Consider the following 20257-nt stretch of genomic DNA (forward strand, 5'->3'; position numbering starts at 1 on the left):
TATGCTGTAAAATTGTATAAACTTTTAATTATACAGAGTAAGGCCCCAGGCACACGACAAAAAAAAGAATGGGTCCGCAATAATGGCCAATTTTTACAGTCGACCACTGACACCTTCCCGTATATTTGTAGGAAGGTGTCCAGGCCGTAGAAATGGTCCGAAAATTATGTGTATGTTCCCATACTTTGAAAATGCGTGAGGCTGTCCACGGCCCGTAATCGCAAATCGGGATTATGGGCTTAGCCATGTGCATGAGTCCTAACACTTAGGCCTCATTTACACGAGCGTAATATACGCGTGTGCTTTTCACGAGTGTCGTACGCACCTATATTACTCTATGGGGCAGTGCAGACAATGTGTGAATGCGTTGCGTAAAACTCACGACATGTTCTATAATCGTGCGTTTTTCGCGCATCACGCACCCATTGAAGTCAATGGGTGCGTGAAAACCACGCATGCCGCACGGAAGCACTTCCGTGCGAACTGCGTGATTCGCGCAAGAGCTGTTAAACTGAATGTAAACAGAAAAGCACCACGTGCTTTTCTGTTTACAAACATCCAAACAGAGTGTCAAATTAGAGATGAGCGCACCGAACTTCACCGGGTTCGGCCGAACTCGTTTTGACCGAACCCGGCAAAATTTTTTCCGGTACGCGACGTCAGGAGACAGTCACTGTCCACGGTGCTGAAAGAGTTAAACTGGTTCAGCACCCTGGACAGTGACTTACGATCACAATATACATGAACGTGTAAAAAAAAAACTGAAGTTCTGACTTACCGATAACTCCCGGCTTCTTCCTCCAGTCTGACCTCCCGGGATGACAATTCAGTCCAAGTGACAGCTGCAGCCAATCACAGGCCAAGCACAGGCTGCAGCGGTCCCATGGACTGCCGCGTCATCCTGGGAGGTGGGGCCGGATGTCAAGAGAGGGACGCGTCACCAAGGCAACGGCCGGGAGACCGGACTGGAGGAAGCAGGAAGTTCTTGGTAAGTATGAAAGTCTTTTTTTTATTCACAGGTTGCTGTATATAGTGATCGGAATTCACTGTCGAGGGTGCTGAAAGAGTTACTGCCGATCAGTTAACTCTTTCATCACCCTGGACAGTGACTGACGTCGACTAACCTCATCTCTATGATGGCGGCTGCGCGAAAATCACTGATGACGCACGGAGCTGTCAAGTGCCTTTTCCGCACGCAAAACGCGTTTTTTGCGTGCGCAAAACGCACACGCTCGTGTAAATGAGGCCTTATTACGTATCTCGTTTCGTTTAACGGCTACTCCATAGAAGTGGTGAAGGCAAACCTGGGCGTGACACCTATTTACCCCACATCGTCTTAAACTAAGGCCTTATTCACACGAACGTGTTATACGCGTGTGATTTTCACGCGCGTCGCACAGTCTTATGTAAGTGAATGGGGCTGTTCAAACTGTCAGTGAATTTCACGCAGTGTATGTGCGCTGCGTGAAACTCACGACATGTCCTATACTTGCCTGTGTTTTGTGCAGCACGCACCCATTGAAGTCAATGGGTGCGTGCAAATTGCACACAGAAGCACTTCCGGGTGACGCGTGTGATTCATGCAACAGCTGGTAAAGAAGAGAAGGGAAACATGAAATCCCTTTTTTTTTTTTTAAAAAAAAAAAGGGTTTTCTTTATTAACTTTTCTCAAAATGCAAAATTGCGCACAAAAACATACATAGCTTACTGACCCACCACACTAGTTGGCAATAACAATCATTATAGAGAATAATACAGTTACAATGCAAAAGCCAGCATGGGGACTTAACGGATCACAGGTGCATATTAGTTTATTGCAAGGAAAACAGGATCAACATTGGACCGTCATTATTGCCCAAAACAGACAACCAGTCACACTTCAATCACACCTGTAGATTAGACAGCAGTGTCCGAAATCTCCATCCACCTAGCCCAGATCTTCCCGAATTTGTCGTGACACCCTCTGCTAATGTATAACTTCTGATATAATGGTATATACTTATTTACCAATTGCAACCAATGCTCTATACTAGGACACTCTGTTGTCTTCCATTCCATAATCATAATCTTCCGTGCACAGAACAAAACAAATCAGAAAAATATTTTGTCATAATAGCCTTGTACTAACTCATTCATAATGCCCAGGAGGCACACCAGAGGGGAGAGAACCCGGGGAAACTCAAAGTTATCATGCAGAAACTCTACAACCCTTGACCAGAATAGTGAAATCCTAGGACAGGACCATACACAGTGGAGGTACGTGCCAACATCCGACTGACACCTAAAACAGCTGTCCAACCCAGAGGCCCCAATTTGCTGAAGTCTAACCGGAGTATAGTCAATTCTGTGTAAGAACCGCGACTGTATTAAAAAGTCTCGAGCACTAACCACTGAATCAAAGAAGGAAAGCTCCACCTCCCTCCACTATTCCGACAGATCAGGGATATCTCTCTTCCACCCCAGATACGCCTTATCAAAGGGACGTTTTACAGAGGACAGCAACAAGGCATACGTCTGAGTAAGGGTCTTAGGAAGGTCCGGGGGCCGAGCAGGTCCTCCAATCCAGAAAACCCCAAAGCTGGCGTGACAGACCCGAACTGGGCCGAGCAGGCATGTCTCAACTGGAGATAATGATAAAGCCGTCCTCGAGACCCCAAACCTCTCCTCTAGCTCAGAGAAGGAAACAAACCCACTGTCCGCAGAGTATATTTGGCCTAAAAATCGAACCCCTACCCCAGCCCACATCATCGCTCCCGGCAGGGACACCAGGTGAGGCAGCCATGGATTGTTCCATAACGGAGTCCTAGGGGAAACAAGAATCCGCAGCATCTTTTAGTAAGAGTTGTGCCTTCCAGGCATTCACAATAGTTTTTAACGGTAATGGCGCCTGACACGAAGATTTAAACCTATATAATGGGTTGGTAAGACTCTCATAGGTCGTCATGAGTGCTCCAGCCAGCGCCGTGGCCGCATTACTTAAGTCGATGCCAGCACCAGCTGCGAAGCCAGATAATATAAGTAAAGGTTGGGCGCCGCCATCCCTCCCATAATCCCCTCCTTCTTTACTGTGTCATGACATAAAAAGGGAGTGTCATAATGACGCCGGCTGCGTGAAAATTACGCAGCCACGCACCATATACACATCAAACGGAACTTTTGCGCGCGCAAAATGGACACGTTCGTGTGAATAAGGCCTTATGCAGCATTATAATGTATAAAGTCCGTTTTCTTTTCCATCAAAATCACGCCATTGAGAAGTTATTAATTTTCTCTCCGGTCGGGGATAGTTTTGCAACCAGAATTTAACCACCAGTTTCCTGGCCTGATATAAAAGCTTAGCAACTGCTAAAACATCTCTGGCATCTCCTCCAATATCTCCTGTTATCCCCAGCAAGCCCACTTTTGGATCCCCTGAAATAGAAGTCCCATATACTCTAAGCATCAGGTCCGCTGTAGCCTTTCAATCTGTGACGAACATCACACACGTCCAAAACATGTTTAAGGAATATTTTTTTTTTTTTTATTGTGGCCCGTTCAGAAAGTACACATCGGTAAAAGGTAGGGCTGGTCATCCACTTACCGGGTAGTTGTCGACCTACATGCACCGTTTCCGGGTCACCGTTCTGTCACGTGACCGCCTGATTACTACATCTGCTGCGTGGACTGGAAGTCTTTCAGTCACGTGACATAACGGTGGGACAGGAACGGAGCATAACGTTCGGCAAAACTCCTGGTAAGAGGATGACCTGCCCTACCTGTAACCGAGTGTACTTTACAATCGGGGAGCCACGATAAACAAAATTCACTAGTGTTCCTTTAAGATCCACCACTTCAGGGCATCGGGGACATTTGGCATTAGTATGCAGCCCTATTCTCCAGAGCAATTTTGGACGACGATAGATTATGCATTAGAAATAATTGCGGTCTTCGTTGTGTCACATTCATGGAGATAGAATGGGAGGAGGTTGTTTGGTCCCCAAAGACTGTCTCACACCGAAGCGTCATCTGTCCTATGGAATCACAAAAGAATTACCAATCTAATATTTTGGATAGGCCATCAATTTTTTGTAATCTTGGAGAATGCCTTTAATACAACACATGGAAAACTCCAGCCCAAACTAGTTTCCTTTTAATGGTGGTGGTGTAAAGGGTGAAACAATAAAGACAGGGCTGTGCGACGAGCCATCCAATCAAGTTTATTTCACTGGAATATGAGGCTTCAAGCGGCAGAATATGGAACCATGATCTCCTCCACATCACGTCCTCCAACAGATTTCAGAAACACAAACAAGTAACAGAACATAGAAATAACCCGTTGGTCAGTCAATATAAAGCGTGACAATAAAATCTTTTTTTTGTTTTACTAGAAAAGTATTCAGAATATCTAATGGTGGATGCGCGTTAGGGAGCACATTTTCCGATTGCCTCCCATCACCCGTCTCTTCTGCTGTCAGTCATACTTCAGCACCATCAATGCTCAAGTCCTGGGCTCTGCTGGGTGTAGATTGGCACACCTGTCACTCCAGAGCGGTCTTTTCCGGGCAGCACAGCATGTTGTTGGCTGAATTGATAGGATCTTGAACAGCGGTCTCCACTTAGCTCTTATCGCGGCTGCCCAATAAGTCCTGCTTTAGCAGCCAAGGCCTCGTTCTGTTGTATGTGGTACTCTTGAAATCTCATTGATATCCTCTGTGTCATCTTCAGATACTTCTGTAGACAGTGCTCTGAGCAAGTAATCTGGCAGTGAAAACAGAGAAGTACAAGTCAATCGTGGCAGCTTTGCAAATCATAAATCCACAATTTTTAGAGTTCGTTCACACATGTGTAACTACGGCGTATACCTGTATTATGCTGCAAAAAATCTGCCTCATAATACAGTGACCGCAAAATGAGAGAGATAAAACAAGTCTCATCACACGCTGCGTAAAAATTGAGTGGAAAACACGCTCAGAAATGGACCTGCGGTGCAGAGTTTTATTCCACAGCATGTCAATTGTATTTGCGTAAACGCTGCGTATTTGTTGCGGGTTTTCCCCATTGAATTCAATGGGGAGGTAAAATCCACAACAAATAGCAGCAGCGGTGTAGCTGGAGGCTCATGAGCCCTGGTGCAAGAATTCAGCTGGAGCCCCCCTACCCCCACACCCATGCCCAGCCTCCTTGCCCAACAGTCCCCACAGTATAATGCCTCCACAGTATAGTGCCCCCCATACAATATAATGCTCCCCATAGCTGCCCCCTCACAGTATAACACCCCCATAGCTGCCCCCACAGTATAATACCCACCATACAGTAAAATGCTCCCATAGCTGCCACCATATCAACCCCCCCCCCCCCATACCCAGTATAATGCCCCCCATATGTGCCTAATAAAAAATAAATAACATAATTACTTATGTTCCACCAACGGGTGGAGGATCCGTCTCCGGTCTGTGCTGTGAGTGACTCGGCACAGACAGACGTGATGACGTCACAACATTGCGCCTGCCTGCGCCGAGCCGCTCACGGCAGAGTGAATGCTGGGGCAAGGAGCCGACACTTTTGCTCCAGCATTCAATTCAACTGTATCTGCATCCTAAGGATGCAGATGCAGTTAGAACTGGGTCCTGCGGCAGTCACATGGCATGAAACACTGATCTAGGACACTTGAATGGTGATGAGCAGCAGCCTCGGCCACAGCTCACAGACATGAACGCCTGCATCTGGTTCTGGGCCGCAGCATTTACATCATCAGAATTATGGTGTCACTTTAGAATTGTGGCTTTGAAACTAAGAATCAGTATAGATACTCAGAAGCCGCCTGTTCTCATGCAAACCATATGCCCTCTATAGGAAAAATGTACATATTTTAACGCTATTGTCCATAAAGAGACGCAGACGTACCTCTTCTGGCTTAACCTCTCGGGTAGTAAAATCCTTCACACAATCCAGGAAGCAGTTCTCGGTCAGTTTATTATAAGTCCCAAGAAATTCTTTAAACTGTGAACAAAACAAAACTTTGTCAGTGAACCTCAATTGCACCGGTTCCATGGACATACAAGTCGAATTAGGAGGCTTTTTCTTTTTCCTTCGGCATGTTTGATCGTAATCGAACCTATCGTGGCATCAGACGTATATGGTCCGTATACCTCGAGCTTTCCTGATGTGATAGCCGAGTACTGTAGTGTACGGATTCTACTGCTCTATACGAACTTAAAAGGGGGTTCCCAGTTATAAATGTGGGACAAGCCTTTAAGCTTTATTTACAGAAAAGTGGTAATTCCAAAAATGATTTATAGAAAAATAAGCTCTTCCCCAATTGGAAGGGTTTAAAAATAATGTTTCCTTGGGTTCCCACAGTGCACATTTCGCATGCGTTTTTGTAGCCAAAACCAGGAACGGTACCTAAAGAGAAGAAATATATAAAGAAAGCCTTATAGGTCTGCTCTCTTGGATCCAATTCTGGTTTTGGCTGAAAAACACATGCAAAATCTGCACTGTGGGAACGCAGCCTTACAGAGATATAGCAATTTTCTACTAACATTGGCGCCCCCTGCTGTTTCTAGTGTAAAGGTCCTTTTACACGGGCCAATGATCAGGCAAATGTACATTCATATGAATGCTCAGCCGGGCAACAATCAGCAAGCAAACGCTCGTTCATTGCCTGATCTGCTCGTTTATGCAGCAATAAATATTATCGATGTCGGCAGCACATCTTCATGCCGGCTGCCGAGCGTTATCTTTGGCATCCCCATATAAAATAAATGGAGCTGTGAGCATGCACGCGCAGTCCCGCTCCATTCCTATGGGGCTCACAGGAACCGCAAAGTAAGCTCGTTCTCGTGATTGGTGGGGGTCCCAAAGGTCGGACCCACCCCGACCGGATATCTATCACCTACCCTGTGGATAGGTGATAAATATGGATTATGGGAAAACCCCTTTAAGGATCATGCACAATAGATGGAAGATGCCCATTTACCTGTTTAATTTGATCGGATTCAGAGATCTGAGCCGCCATGTCTTCCAGAATTTATAATCAGTCACCTGAAAAAAAAAAAGACAAATATACACGTGATGTGATTTTGAATGCGCACATCTTAAAGACTATGGTAAAACTCTACAGCCATATATTTTTTTTAATGTAACGTAGGTGTTGTGACACTAAGCACTTTTCTAATATACTTTTATTATAAATGTTGCTTCGTTTCTGTTCTGCAGCTTTTTTATATCCCCAGTACATAGAAACTGCAGAACGACGTTGTCAGCCGAATCCTTCATTAAACAGGACTGACGGCTTGGTTGACAGCGGCTCCGGTGTGCCTCTAACCCTAAGGGTACCCACACACATAGGGGATTTGTTGCGGATTTCCCACAGCAAAATCTGCAAGTGTTAGGCCTCATGCACACGACCGTATTTTTGTCCACCAGTAAATAGTGGCGTAAATACGGGTCCTTGGTCACACGTATTCGACCCGTATTTACGGGCACGTTTTTGGCTGCAAAATTGCACTGCAGTAATTGGCAGCCCCTTCTCTCTATCAGTGCAGGATAGAGAGAAGGGACAGCCCTTTCCGTAATAAAAGTAAAAGAAATTCATACTTACCCGGCCGTTGTCTTGGTGACGCGTCCCTCTCCCGACATCCAGCCCGACCTCCCTGGATGACGCGGCAGTCCATGTGACCGCTGCAGCCTGTGATTAGCTGCAGCGGTCACATGGGCTGTAACGTCATCCCGGGAGCCCGGACTGGAGGAAGAAGCAGGGAGTTCTGGGTAAGTATGAACGTCTTTTTTTTTTTACAGCTTTATCTATATTGTGCTCGGTAGTCACTGTCCAGGGTGCTGAAAGAGTTACTGCCGATCGTTTAACTCTTTCAGCACCCTGGACAGTGACTATTTACTGACGTCGCCTAGCAACGCTCCTGTAATTACGGGTGTTTACATGTAGTCACCCGTAATTACTGGAGCCCCATAGACTAATATGGGCCTGCCCGGCCTGAAATAGGACATGTTCAATATTTTTCAACGGCACGAGCACCTTCTCGTAAGCATACGGGGAGGTACCCGTGGCCAATAGAAGTCTATGGGCCCGTAATTACGGGAGTTTTTACGGTCGTGTGCATGGGGCCTTATGCGCAGATTTTGCTACGGATTTTACCCGCTCTGCATTGAAAAGAGTGAAATCTGCAGTGAACATCCGGAAATGAATGAGTATGCTGGGAATTTTCAAATCCACAACATGCTCATTTTTCTGTGCGGAAAACGATCAGCACTATGTTGATGAGATTTTTTAATTTCCAAGTGTTTTCCGCTGCAAATTTTCCAGCTGCATATCCAGACAGAAAATCGCAATAAACCCCCCTAAGGCCTAATTCACATGACCGTGATTTTTTTCCAATACGCAGCATGCTCTAGGTATGGCATATCTTTTGGTCTGTCTTTTTCCATAGGACTTTAAAAATGGCAGTACAAAATTACAATAAAAACCAAACGCCACCAAAAACGCATGTAAAAAAACGCCATTTTTCTTTTACGCGTGTTTTAAAATGCTGAAATAAAAGTGTGTGTGAAGGAGGCCTAAAGGGTCAAACACCAAAGGAAAAACGTGAAATGATGGAAAACTAGAATAGACGGATAAAAGGCACAAACCAAAAGGTTTATTTACACGATGGTAAAAGCAGCAGAAAGTGTAGATCTCCTCCACAGAGAATCGGTCATATCATCCTAATACTGGCCAATCAGAGCCCCCAAAAATCACATGAAAACCGGTTCGGGAGTCAGGACTCGCCTCTGTTGCATTAGTGGGGAGCAATTACAAGGTGTTGACTGCTCCGAGGAACTTCGATTATTTTCTGTTCCGTTCTCGGAGTGTAATTCCTATGCCCAATGTTTGTTACGTAAGGGGCAAATAAACACAAACCTTACACCACAGAAACACTATAATAACGTGTGCGCTGATCGATTTATCCTCCAAAAAATACCACACAGAAAATACCCGTCTCAAAACGCAGCGTTATGTGCAGAAGGGTGTACAGTGGCACACGGAGTACCCTGTAGCTTCATGTGGCACCAGACAATGCTCTGTTAGGTGCCACATGGCAGAAGTATTCTCCAGTAGAAGCCATATTTCTAGGTGACTGTACCGTCTTAAGGCTTGACACACGCGCACGCACGCCATTTTTGCTGCGTATTTCATGGTGTTTATATACACTGCGTTTTTTTCTTGTCACGGTTTGTTTGTTTTTTTTCAAATGCAACATTCTGTGTGTGTGGAGGTTTTTCCCCATCGGCTTCTCTATAGGACTTCATAAACACCACAATAAAGCACGTACACCAGCAGTTTTTAATGCAGTTTGAAACACCGGAGGTAAAAAAAAAAAAAAATGGTGTGAAGGAGGTCTAACAGGAAACGGTCAGGTCATTTTTAGCCCCCCAAGGCAACGTTCGCACTGCATTCTTGCCCTACATTTAGGGTGTTTGTCAGGAAAACTCCTGACGTATGCGCTAAACGTGTTCATAGTGCTCCATTAGCCTGACGGAGACCAAAAGAATGTCCTTTTGGTCTCCGTCAGGCTGGTATTCTTCAATATATCTTTTTTTTTTTTTCGAAGGATGGAATAGCCGGGTAGACTACACTATTTTATCCTGAGGAATCCCGCAAAAAAAACAAAACCTTAGACCATGCATAACTTTTTTTTTTTTTTTTTTAACATGGGAGCCTATGGGTGACAGATGCCACTGTCCAGAAATCTATACTGAATACATTGCAGCCTACCGTCATAGGTATACGTCAGGAGCCCTTCACCGCGCAGCAATACCTGACCCGACACGGTTTCCAAATATGCCCCTGTATGTTTTTTCTAATGCAGAAAAATCTAGAAAATAAACTTTTAAAACCGCGCGCGCTGTACGCTAATTTCCATTGAGACGTCATGGGGGTGGTGACGCTGTCCTGAAGAGTCATGCAGTTGGATCTGCAATGCTGTCCTACCAGGCTTTATAGACATCACCCTACTAGATTGTCCTTCCCCTTGGCCGCACTACGCCACACCCAGCCTCCTTCAACTCCTGCGAATGTGCCGTTGCCTTGTACTCCGCTAGTGCACTTCTTGGGTGTGCGCAGCGCAGCTTTGTAGCCAGGCAGAATACACCTCGCGGCACTGCGCATGCTCGGGAAGTACAAGGCACCCGCAGGTGTTGGAGGAGGGTGGTAGTGATGTAGAGCAGCCAAGAAGAAAGTGGGTTTATTAGGTCGCTGCCAATCAATCCTGGAAGGGCAGGTTTGGAAGCCGGACAGCCTGACTCATCAGGATGGTGTCACCACCCCCATGACTCCTCAGTGGTAATTAGTATTCAGTGGGCACCGGTTTAAACGTTTATTTTCTAGATTTTGTGCATCAGAAAAGGAGCATGATTGGAAATGTCAAGTATTATGGCATGTGGCGTTTCAGAGGGTCTATAAGGCTGGGTTCACACTGAGTTTGTTGCAGGCGGAAATTCTGCCTCAAAATTCCGTTTGGAAGTTTGAGGCAGATTTTCCTCTCCCTGCATGGCGATTTTCACTGCGTTTTTCGTCCGCGGCCATTGAGCACCGCGGGCATAAAACGCCGCGAAATACGCTTTCTCTGCCTCCCATTGATGTCAATGGGAGGTCAGAGGCGTAAACGCCCAAAGATAAGGCATGTCCCTTTCTCCCGCGAGACGGTTTTACCGCTCGCGGGAAAAAGACGCCTCCGCCTCCCATTGAAATCAATGGGAGGCATTTTCGGGCCGTTTTTGACGAGTTTTGCGGCACGGTTTCCGCGTCAAAAAACTCTGTGTGAACATAGCCTTAGCCAACCTGACAGGTTTTCTTAAATACAACATATAATGGAGCACGCCACCATTTTCTTTCTGTTGGATTTGTGCAAAACTACTCTGTATGAAAAATCGGAGGTAAGAGGAAGGAAGGCCCCACGCACGTCTACGAGTAGTATATTACAGCGCAGTAATGCAGCCATATATACGAGGCCTCATGATGTGACCTTGAATACAAAAAAAAGTCAGCAAGGTCATACAGAAAAATTCCTAAATTAAGTGATCAGCTGTATAAAGGGGTCGTGGTAACCCAGCATCCCCTTCATGGACTACCCAGGCACAGCTCCACACAACCGGTTGTGGCTGTGTCCGGTACTGCAACTCTGTCCCATTCAATAAGTCCATGACATATAGTGACATTTCCATTGTCTATAAAGAAATAAGTTGTGGAGATCAAATTGCACAAAAGTTGAATATTCAAATGGATGGCACAGGCAGACAAAGACATCCAGGGGGAACATGTGTTCTACAGGAGCCGTAAAAGCCACATGCAGCCTTCTATAGGGCAAGGGTGTCCCTAGGACACAGCAACGGAAGACAGTGTGATCATTGCACCGCTACCCTGCACCTTCCATATAGTGCTGAAAAAATAACATACAAACATGCGGACTCCTCTTCATTGCACTTCACCCCTTCTCTGCTGTCAGCACACCCCAATAGTCACTGACCTCCTCCCTGCAGCTCTACGATCTCCTCGTCTTGCAGGAGGAACACGTGGGCGGGGCGACAGCGAATATTCACTGCTGCAGATTCGTCACAGACAAGAACGCCGGCTCGTTGAGTCGTGCGATAAAATATACGGCTTCCACCTAACGTTCCCCGTTGTATGGCCCCGGTCATTAGTCCATCGTTGTTGTTATTATTATCATACTTTACTTCAATGTGTTATATTTTTATTTTCCTTGCGGAATCTTGAAACGTGAAACGTTCGTTAGATTTACAAGCGGTTGTCAGGACGTTCTCGTGCATCACTATCAACCTTCCTGTGCAAACAACACAAGAGTATTTTAAGTTCCTAGTGGCTTTTTATTTATTCTGAATGCATTGAGTTACTTGCCTAGAAGTTACTAGCCAGAATGTAAGGCTATTAGAATGGCAACATTTACAGGTTTAATATGATTCTATATTAGATTTATTGTATATACCTTTCTACCTTGGTGTTATTTTTTTTTCTTTCTAAATAATTAGTATAAAAGACATGTATGAACATTTTATTATTTTGTATTACTTTCTATGTATGCTTTGTGCGCATATTTTATGTTTTGCTGTATACTTATCCAAAGGAAAATATAAATAAAGAATGTTAAAAAAAAAATCAAAAAAAAATCATGTATGTTTGGAAAGTGATGGCATATGGCTAGGATATACCTTCGCTTTCTGATCGGTGGGGGTTCTGGCAATCGGACTTCAAATATTTTAATTGAAGCGAGCTGTGCTGCGATTCCGGCGCCACTGTGCAGGGAAAATCAGTGAAGGGGCTGCAGAATGTTATGGCATATCCTAGCAATATGCCATTACTTTCTATAATAGGAGTAACCCCTTAAAATTTCCCTCCAAAAAATATAAAACTGGCCATAAATTTGTAAATCTAAAGTTAGACAAGAATCCAAAGTTTCGTTATCATTTTTATTTACATACATAGATATTGACATTTTTCTATTCTGTTAAACGTGACAACAGGAGGTGCAACCATATTGGTTGTCACCTTTAATTAGGAACTGATGTTAAACATGTCAGCGTGTTCAATCCATAACACAAAGTTGAGAGTTTTATCATCAGTTTCTGAGAATATATAATTAAAAAGTGACAACCAATATTCCTGCACTTCCTATTGTGGAAAAAATGGCCATATATCTGTAAGTAAAAGAAACGTATTGCTTCTGATTTACTAATAGACGACAATTTGTTTTCCGGTTTGGGTGGAAATCCTCTTTAATTCATGTCTGTAACGCTCCCAGATTGTCCAGAAGAGCAGGCCTTCAGTCTCCTTCAAAGGAAATGATATTTCACCCATTGACTTCAATGGACGCTGTATAAATAATTCTGCAGTCAGTAATTTAATGCTCTAGCGATATGAGGGAAGCACTCTGCAGGCACCCTTTATGTGGACCACTCGCTTTTGGTACATGTCAATGTAATGGGCAGAGTTTTACCGCTAATTGATGGAGCTGAACTTTAATACCACACACCACCCATATGACACAGTAGCAATGTTTGTGGCAAAAAAAAAACAAAGACCTGACCCTTTATTCTAACCTCAGAGAACCCCTTTAGACATTTTTAGATTTTGCACTAGGATATTAAAGGGGTTTTTCCATCTAACGGGGTGTTTTACACTGGACAATTATCGGGCAGAGGAGTGTTCATAGAACGCTCGTTGCCAATAATTTCCCTGTGTAAACGGGAACGATCAGCAGATGAACGAGTAAACGCTCGATCATCTGCTGGTCGTATCATTTTATAAAAGTGAAATATTATGGTTGTCGGCAGCACATCTCCCTGTGTAAACAGGAAGACGCGCTGCCGACATGATAATAATGTATGGGGACGAGCGATCGGAGTAACGACTGCTTGTCCCCATCCATAGCTCTGTCTAACCGGAGCAAACGAGCGCCGATCAACAATGTCTCGTTGATCACCGCTTGCTGCTCTGGCCGCTTATCGACTGGTGTAAAAGAGCCTTTAGCCATTTATAACATATACATAGGATATGCAATAAATGTCTGATAGATGCGGACCTATCACCAGAAAGGGAGTCCGTCGAACCACATCCCCCCTGGTGCCGCCGCATTCAGGCGGAAAATAGATGGAGAGGTGGCCAGAAATTATGGAAACAGCTGAGCTTGCTGTACTTGGCTGTTTCTGTAACTCGTAACTACCATAGAAGTGAATGTTACAGATAAGATTTTTTTTGGGGGGGGGGGGGGGGGCTAATGATTTTTTAAAGTAAAACAAAGGGGGGTATTTCTGGTGATATGTACGCTTTAAGTGGTTAATAATCGGTAAAGTGTGTTTTTGTATTTTATTTTGTAGTAATAAAGCTTTGTACAATTTTCATAAAATATATGTACTTATTGATTTTATTTTTAATTGCATACCTTTTTTAGTTTTTATTCCTATCTATAAATAATTGTGGTTTGGATGATCCTTGTTTTGCTCTTCCGTCTATACCAAAAATGAACCTTATACTTAATATTAACTTGCATACGAATTGTATTGGGCATTGTACTTCTTTTCAGAATATATCATATTTCTCGTTGAATGTCAATGCTTATTATACATTCACCATCGTTATTCCGGTACTAATAGCAGACTATTGCTATTTCCGCACGGAACATTATATGGCACGGACATTCGAACCGTTATTACTTGTGGGTATAGCAACCAGCTAGAGGCCACTTTACCTCAACCCATGTTGTCTCGTTTACGGAAGCCATTTTGGCGAAGACAATTAGTGAGTTCCAATCAACAAGTGGTCTTTGAAAAGATGGCCGCCGCCATTAGTCTAGCCTATTTAAGTAGCGACACATTCTATCATAGTAACAACCATACAACTCTGTACGCTTCTATTTGAGTCCCCCTGTTGATGTTTTGCAGCCTAGTGACCGGGAAACAGCCATAGAGGTACAGCGTCTCTCTGCTGGTCTGAGGGGGATGGGGGAAGAAGCTTCTGACATTAGCCTGGATTCCATGGCGAGCACTACTGCCAGTGATGTCCTCATCCGCTCTACTAGTATCCACATGACTTCCTCTCAGAGGAGACCCCCCACTGCTAACAGAAGACAGGCTACGGGTGACACCAGCCCCCCGCTCTCAGGTGGGGCTGCAGAAGGAGGCCTGGTCAGCCATTATCCAGGGGCTTCCAGTATGCAGCACAGTCAGGTTCCATCTATGAGGGGCAGTGGATGCCTGGACAGTGATGAGGATAGGAGGGTGCACATCTCAGTGAAGAGGCTGCGAGAGGTGGCCGCTCCTGTCTTCCCAGACTTTGCCTTTAAGAAGCGAGACCCTGCCTACATCCCCCCGGCTCTTACTGCTAATAAGTATCCAGCTGTCACCTTCACCCTAATGGATGGTAAGCTGGGTATTACCGGTGCGTCCTCTGTAATCTCACAAGAAATGTCATGTTTGTTCACGTTCAAATGAAACATTTCCAGTACAGCCATGGTTAATGGTTGTACGTGGTCGTCACCCAATTTTCTGCATGTTTGCATAGTAATGCAGCCGTATGGGAGCGTGAGGATGTGTCCGTGTATAACAGGGGAAGATTTGTCATTCAGGAGTCTAGGACAGCTGGGTAACAACCCCAGTGGTAGCTGCGTTGTGGCCATGTTGGTTGTCACACAACCTTTCCTGAATCGTGTATCTGAGAAATTACCAAAAGGAAGAAATCAGCCGAGGGACTTGTTAAAGGGCTGTCCGGGAATGGGGAGGTTTTTCATACTGATGACCTATCCGCAGGATAAGTCATCAGTATATGATCGGTGGGGGTCCTACACCCGTTGAGCTACGCTGTTTATGTAAAGTTCCATAGAACTGAATGGTAGTTACGGAAACAGCGTAGCTCAGTGAGCTACGCTGTTTCCGTAATTCATGGTCGGGAATCACAGGCTTCAGCCACAACACAGAGCAATAGAACGGGGTTTAGGGTGCCCATTCTAGAGATAGGTGGGACCCGCATCTGTCTGATATTTATTACGTATCCTGTGTATATGTCATAAATATCCCTGATGGGAAAACCCCTTTAACAGTACCATCCGTCACTATAGAGTTTAATGGTATGCATTAAACGTATATTTCATGAGCTCTCATGACCCTGTTGATGGCGTATACGTTAAACGGGTACCATTATAGTCTCGCGGTTGCCGTTTAACGCATACGTCGCCCATAGACTATTAGGGTATGTGCACACGACCTCTTTTGCAATGGGTCTTACGATGTTCTGTGCAGACGAGCTGTCATTTTACGCGTCGCTGTCAAAAGACGGCGCGTAAAATGACGGCTCGTCAAAAGAAGTGCAGGACACTGCTTGGGACATTTTTGGAGCCATTTTCTCATAGACTCTATTGAAAACAGATCCGAAAACGCGAGTTTCTCAAAAAACGTCTGAAAATCAGGAGCTGTTTTCCCTTGAAATCCGCTCCGAATTTTCAGACGTATTTTGTTAATCGTGTGATCTTACCCTTAGGGTACCCTTTTAAAGTTAACATCATAAAAGGATATTGAATTCCCCATGACATATCTATGACATATGCTATACATTTCTGAGCAGTATTAAAGAGGCTGTGTCTGTACAGGGTTTTATTGTGGAGATCCAGGATCGCTGACCTCGCCAGTGGGATCTTCTCACATGTAACTTGTGATGCTTTCGTTTATTAATATATGATCGCTTTTCTAGCTGGGGGAGGGTGTAGTTATTTGTTGACGCATGATTGTCGGTGTGGACAGAGTACCCTATGAATATATCCCACATCTATTGACAATACGTCAATACATCAATGTCTCTTAACATTAGTATTTCTTACTTAAAGACATTTTTAGAACCCATAAGACTATGATCATTCCTAAAATTAAATACAAGAGCGCTATTATCATATTACACTGTGATGCTTTTTTTTTTAAAGGGAACCTGTCACATTGAAAATGCACATTCTGTGGGCAGCATCTTATAGAGCAGGAGGAGCTGAGCGGATTGATATATCGTTTTGTGGGAAAAGATTCAGTAGAGCATGTAATTTTTTTTTATCTAAATCGCTGCTCGTTTTGGGCTTAGGAGTCCAGTGGGAGGTCCTACACAATGATAGACAACCGTACCTGTATGACTATGCATATAGAGATAGCTGTCAGTCACAGAGTAGGACCGCCCAATGGACTCCTAAAATGATAATCTCCCTGACTTGTAGGTGGGAAAGAGGGACAAAAATGTGTGGTGTACTGTACGATAGTGCCTCCATAATAGAGCTATCCACAGTTCTCCCATACTCGCGCAAGTCACATTGTCTACATCAACCAGTGTCCTTCTAACAGAGCCACACGGGCAACATGGATTATTGAATGAGGATAGAAGATGTTACCCCAGGCCAAGGTCCTGTAGTAGACAACACCCCCATTCCCGGCAGCTACAATTCCCAGGAATCTAACTTTAATCGGTTTGTTTTTTTGGGAGTTCTATAAAACTACGCAACCACTTTCCGTGCGAAACGCGTGGTGGGCCCTCATGATGTTGTGTCTAGACTTTTATTGCCTGAGATTTTGGCAAATTTCATTTTGCTTTATTGTTGCGTGTGTCACTGTTCCCCCTGGGGGTCTCGCCTCTCTGTACTACATCATCCTATTGACCACTGTTGATTACTTTTGGTATTACGGACGTTTTCTCTTAATGCACTTAATTTATAGTGTGGACTTTTTTTATTTTTACTCATTTGCATAAAAATTTGACTTACTAAAATGACTCTTTTTTTTTTTTTTTTTGGTCCTTCATTTGTTTTCTTCTTTGGTGTTTGCTGTTTCTCATGCATTTAGGATCTATTCACCTTGTATAGGTAACAATCAGTGTTATACAACCACTTTATCAAGGTCTTCTATCTACAGGGTATGCCATGAATGTCTTATAGGTGGGGTTCTCACCTCTTTGAGTCCACAGAAGAGGCTGAGCCAGCGGCCTCCTCTTGTATGTGGCCAGCTTGGCTCGCTGGTCAGGGTTCTGAAGGTGGGACTACCACTTATAAGGCACTTATGGTATGTTCTGTATATTTGCCATACATTGGGGAAAAACTCCTTGTCCTATCATAAAATGTACCTGTTAATATGTAGTTTGAGAAGCCGCTTTGTCTGATGTGTTGAGTAATGTAAAATGATTAGATTTGTTTTGTTTGTTACTCTGCTGTTTCCTCACTGCAGTGACAGCTGGAATGTTCATGGTCACTTCATAACAGAAACACAGCGCCACCTTGTGGCTAAATAATGAAATAAACGTATCACATGCTGCTCATATGTTCAGTATGTGTTAATCAGAGTGGAGGAAAGATAATGCTTTTCTTTGTGAAGGTTTTCCTGCAGTCCGATCACCGACGTCCGTTCCCAATTTATGTCAAAGAAATTAAAGGGGAAACGCCACATAAAGAATCTCTCCAGCTTTTTTTTTTTCCGCCTTTGCGAATATGATGTAGTCATGTGTATTGGCTTACCTGGTGCTGTATTTCACAGGTAGCTGCTCTGTTCTGGACCACCGTTGGGTCACGTGATCGTTACAGAGTCTGCTGTATATACCGGAGGTCAGTTCCTCAATGTGTAAGAGTCTCGATGTGAGTTTTAGGGACTTGGATTGAGAGACTGAACTCTGGTCCACACCGCAAACCCTGTAGGATACAGGGACTCCGAATGAAGATCACGTGACCCAATGTCGTCCCGGAACAGAGCGGCTACCTGTGAAATGCAGCACTAGGTAAGCCGATATACATGACTACGTAACCATTGCAAACGTGGGGGGCGGGGGCAGGAAAAAAAAGTTGGGGTGCTTCTTTAAAAACACAAGTGGGAAATGCAGGACATATGAATACCTTGGAAATGCATTGTATCATTCTAAATCCTCAAGGATACCCCCATCTTATCTATTAAAACTGTAACGAGTGCCTGCACTGAACCGTAAGGGTATCCCTGGCCCTGTCTCACCTAAAACTCCCATATAACTTCATCCACACTTTCCTCACCTGTATGAGTTTCTGGGCATCTTATGGAATAAAATAGGTTTAAATTTTCCGCAATTCAGACGGCTTTCCATCTTCTCAAGGCTTGCAGGAAATATATCCGATTCCTGCTTCAGGTTTTTTTCAGATATTTGCAGCTCCCCAATGCCATTCATGCAGAGTTTGGCCTTGATCACACAGTGCAGATTTTGCTTGCGGTTTTTAAGCCAAAACCAGAATTGGATTCAGGAGAGCAGACCTATAAGGCCTTCCTGTATATATTTCTATTGTTTTGGTTCCATTCCTGGTTTTGTCTTAAAAAAATACATGCTTCAAATCTGCGCTGTGTGAACGAGGTCTAAGGTTCTCTTCAGATTTCCCTTACTAGCTCTAGTTTATAACATTGACTCTGTACGTATGACTTTGCTAAAACTCTTGCTTGCCTCTACAACCTTTTTCACTCCAGCGATACAAAATAATTTGAGAAAGCCCTCCGCAAATGGACGGCTGATAATCTGGAACTCTCCACAGAGATCTAGAAGGATGTAATGGACTATTTCATTGTTGGGACCCCTACCAATCACGTGAACGGTGGTCCTGAACCACCTGGTTCTCCTCATTGCTTGACCGCAGTGAGGAAAACTTTGAATGGATTATTAAATGACCGAAAACGTAGAGCACATCGCTTGGCTGTTTCCGTCATTTTTATAAAATCTCAGTGGAGCAACTGGCGCGTGCTCCACCACCGGCGCATTCAAGCTCCTCCTCACTGTGGGGGGTGTAGTGAGGAGGATCTGGGGATTCAGGACCACCATTCTCGTGATCGGTGGGGACCCTAGCGAGCAGAAAACGATCATATATCCTGTGGATAGGTGTTAATTTATAATACTGTGACAACCCCTTTAAGTAGTTGGTGCTTGTGACACCTACATCTAGTATACATTTTTGCAAAGTCTACAAATAACCCTACCCTGGCCCAGTGGCTTAAGTTAGTACAGTTGTATGTCCCATATTACAAAATTCTACATATAAACTATTGTCCACACGTAAGGCCATTGCTGCAGAAAATGGTGCATATTTTGCGGCATTTTTATTTATTTTTTAACAATACGGAGGGATGGTGACAATTCTGTCCACATTCCGCAGGAATTTACATGCTGCGGAACGAAAAATACGCACCACAGGTCAATTTCTGGTCGGAAATTCATTTTGCACATTCAAACCGTGTATTTGATTATTTAGGATTTATATGATCGTTTATATCACTTTATAGATGCAAGAAATGGCTCCACCGAGCAGAAAATGGATCCTTCAATGCAAAAGGTAAGAAAGAACAAGCACTTGTATCGTTATTATTGAAAATGCATTCTTGCGTTTTTAGTTTTATTGGATTTAGCATGGAAGACTTGATAGTTTGTGACTTCTATGTAAATGACTCTTAAAGGGGTTGTCCGAGATTTAATGACTGAGTTAATGCTTGTAATTTATACTTACATTTTCCAAAGTGGCCCCGTTTCCAGATCCTGCCGTGGGGAACTTGACGAGTGACGTCACTCTCTGCACTGGCTCTGGCCGCTTTGTTGATCTTGAATTATTTTCCGCGTATATGACACGTCACTTGTGTATATCGGCTTGTTCTGTTGTAATGCGCATGCGCGGCCCCTGCTGTTATCTCGAGAACAGCAGGGACCACGAGAACAGCAGTGACAGCGCATGCGCGTTACGGGGTTGTGAAGCAG

General features: G+C 44.2%; 2 protein-coding genes across 10 annotated transcripts in view; one reads left to right on the forward strand and one right to left on the reverse strand.

Moving 5' to 3' along the window:
• Positions 1-4176: 4176 nt before the first annotated feature.
• On the reverse strand, positions 4177-20147 carry TIMM9 (translocase of inner mitochondrial membrane 9). 4 transcript variants are annotated; one of them, XM_075843440.1, is made up of 4 exons: positions 20013-20147; positions 6959-7023; positions 5884-5979; positions 4177-4737 (listed from the first exon to the last, which is right to left on the reverse strand). In XM_075843440.1, exons 2-4 carry the CDS (start codon positions 6995-6997, stop codon positions 4603-4605), a joined length of 270 nt encoding a protein of 89 aa, XP_075699555.1. In that variant the 5' UTR covers positions 6998-7023; positions 20013-20147; the 3' UTR covers positions 4177-4602. The 4 variants fall into 4 exon arrangements, with proteins under 4 accessions (XP_075699555.1, XP_075699553.1, XP_075699552.1 ...); XM_075843438.1 differs by lacking the exon at positions 20013-20147 and adding an exon at positions 11502-11594; XM_075843437.1 differs by lacking the exon at positions 20013-20147 and adding an exon at positions 11432-11570.
• Positions 14338-20257, forward strand: part of KIAA0586 (KIAA0586 ortholog) — a 117154-nt gene continuing 111234 nt past the window's right edge. For 3 of the 6 annotated variants that reach the window (XM_075843431.1, XM_075843433.1, XM_075843432.1), the window contains exons 1-2: positions 14338-14908; positions 19792-19841. In XM_075843431.1, the coding sequence (XP_075699546.1) occupies positions 14488-14908; positions 19792-19841 (471 nt within the window). In that variant the 5' untranslated portion in view covers positions 14338-14487. The remainder of the gene's footprint in view (positions 14909-19791; positions 19842-20257) is intronic. The other 3 variants (XM_075843429.1, XM_075843430.1, XM_075843435.1) reach the window with 2 other exon arrangements.

The sequence above is a fragment of the Rhinoderma darwinii genome, chromosome 12 (assembly GCF_050947455.1).
Source record: "Rhinoderma darwinii isolate aRhiDar2 chromosome 12, aRhiDar2.hap1, whole genome shotgun sequence".
NCBI classification, from domain to species: Eukaryota; Metazoa; Chordata; class Amphibia; order Anura; family Rhinodermatidae; genus Rhinoderma; species Rhinoderma darwinii.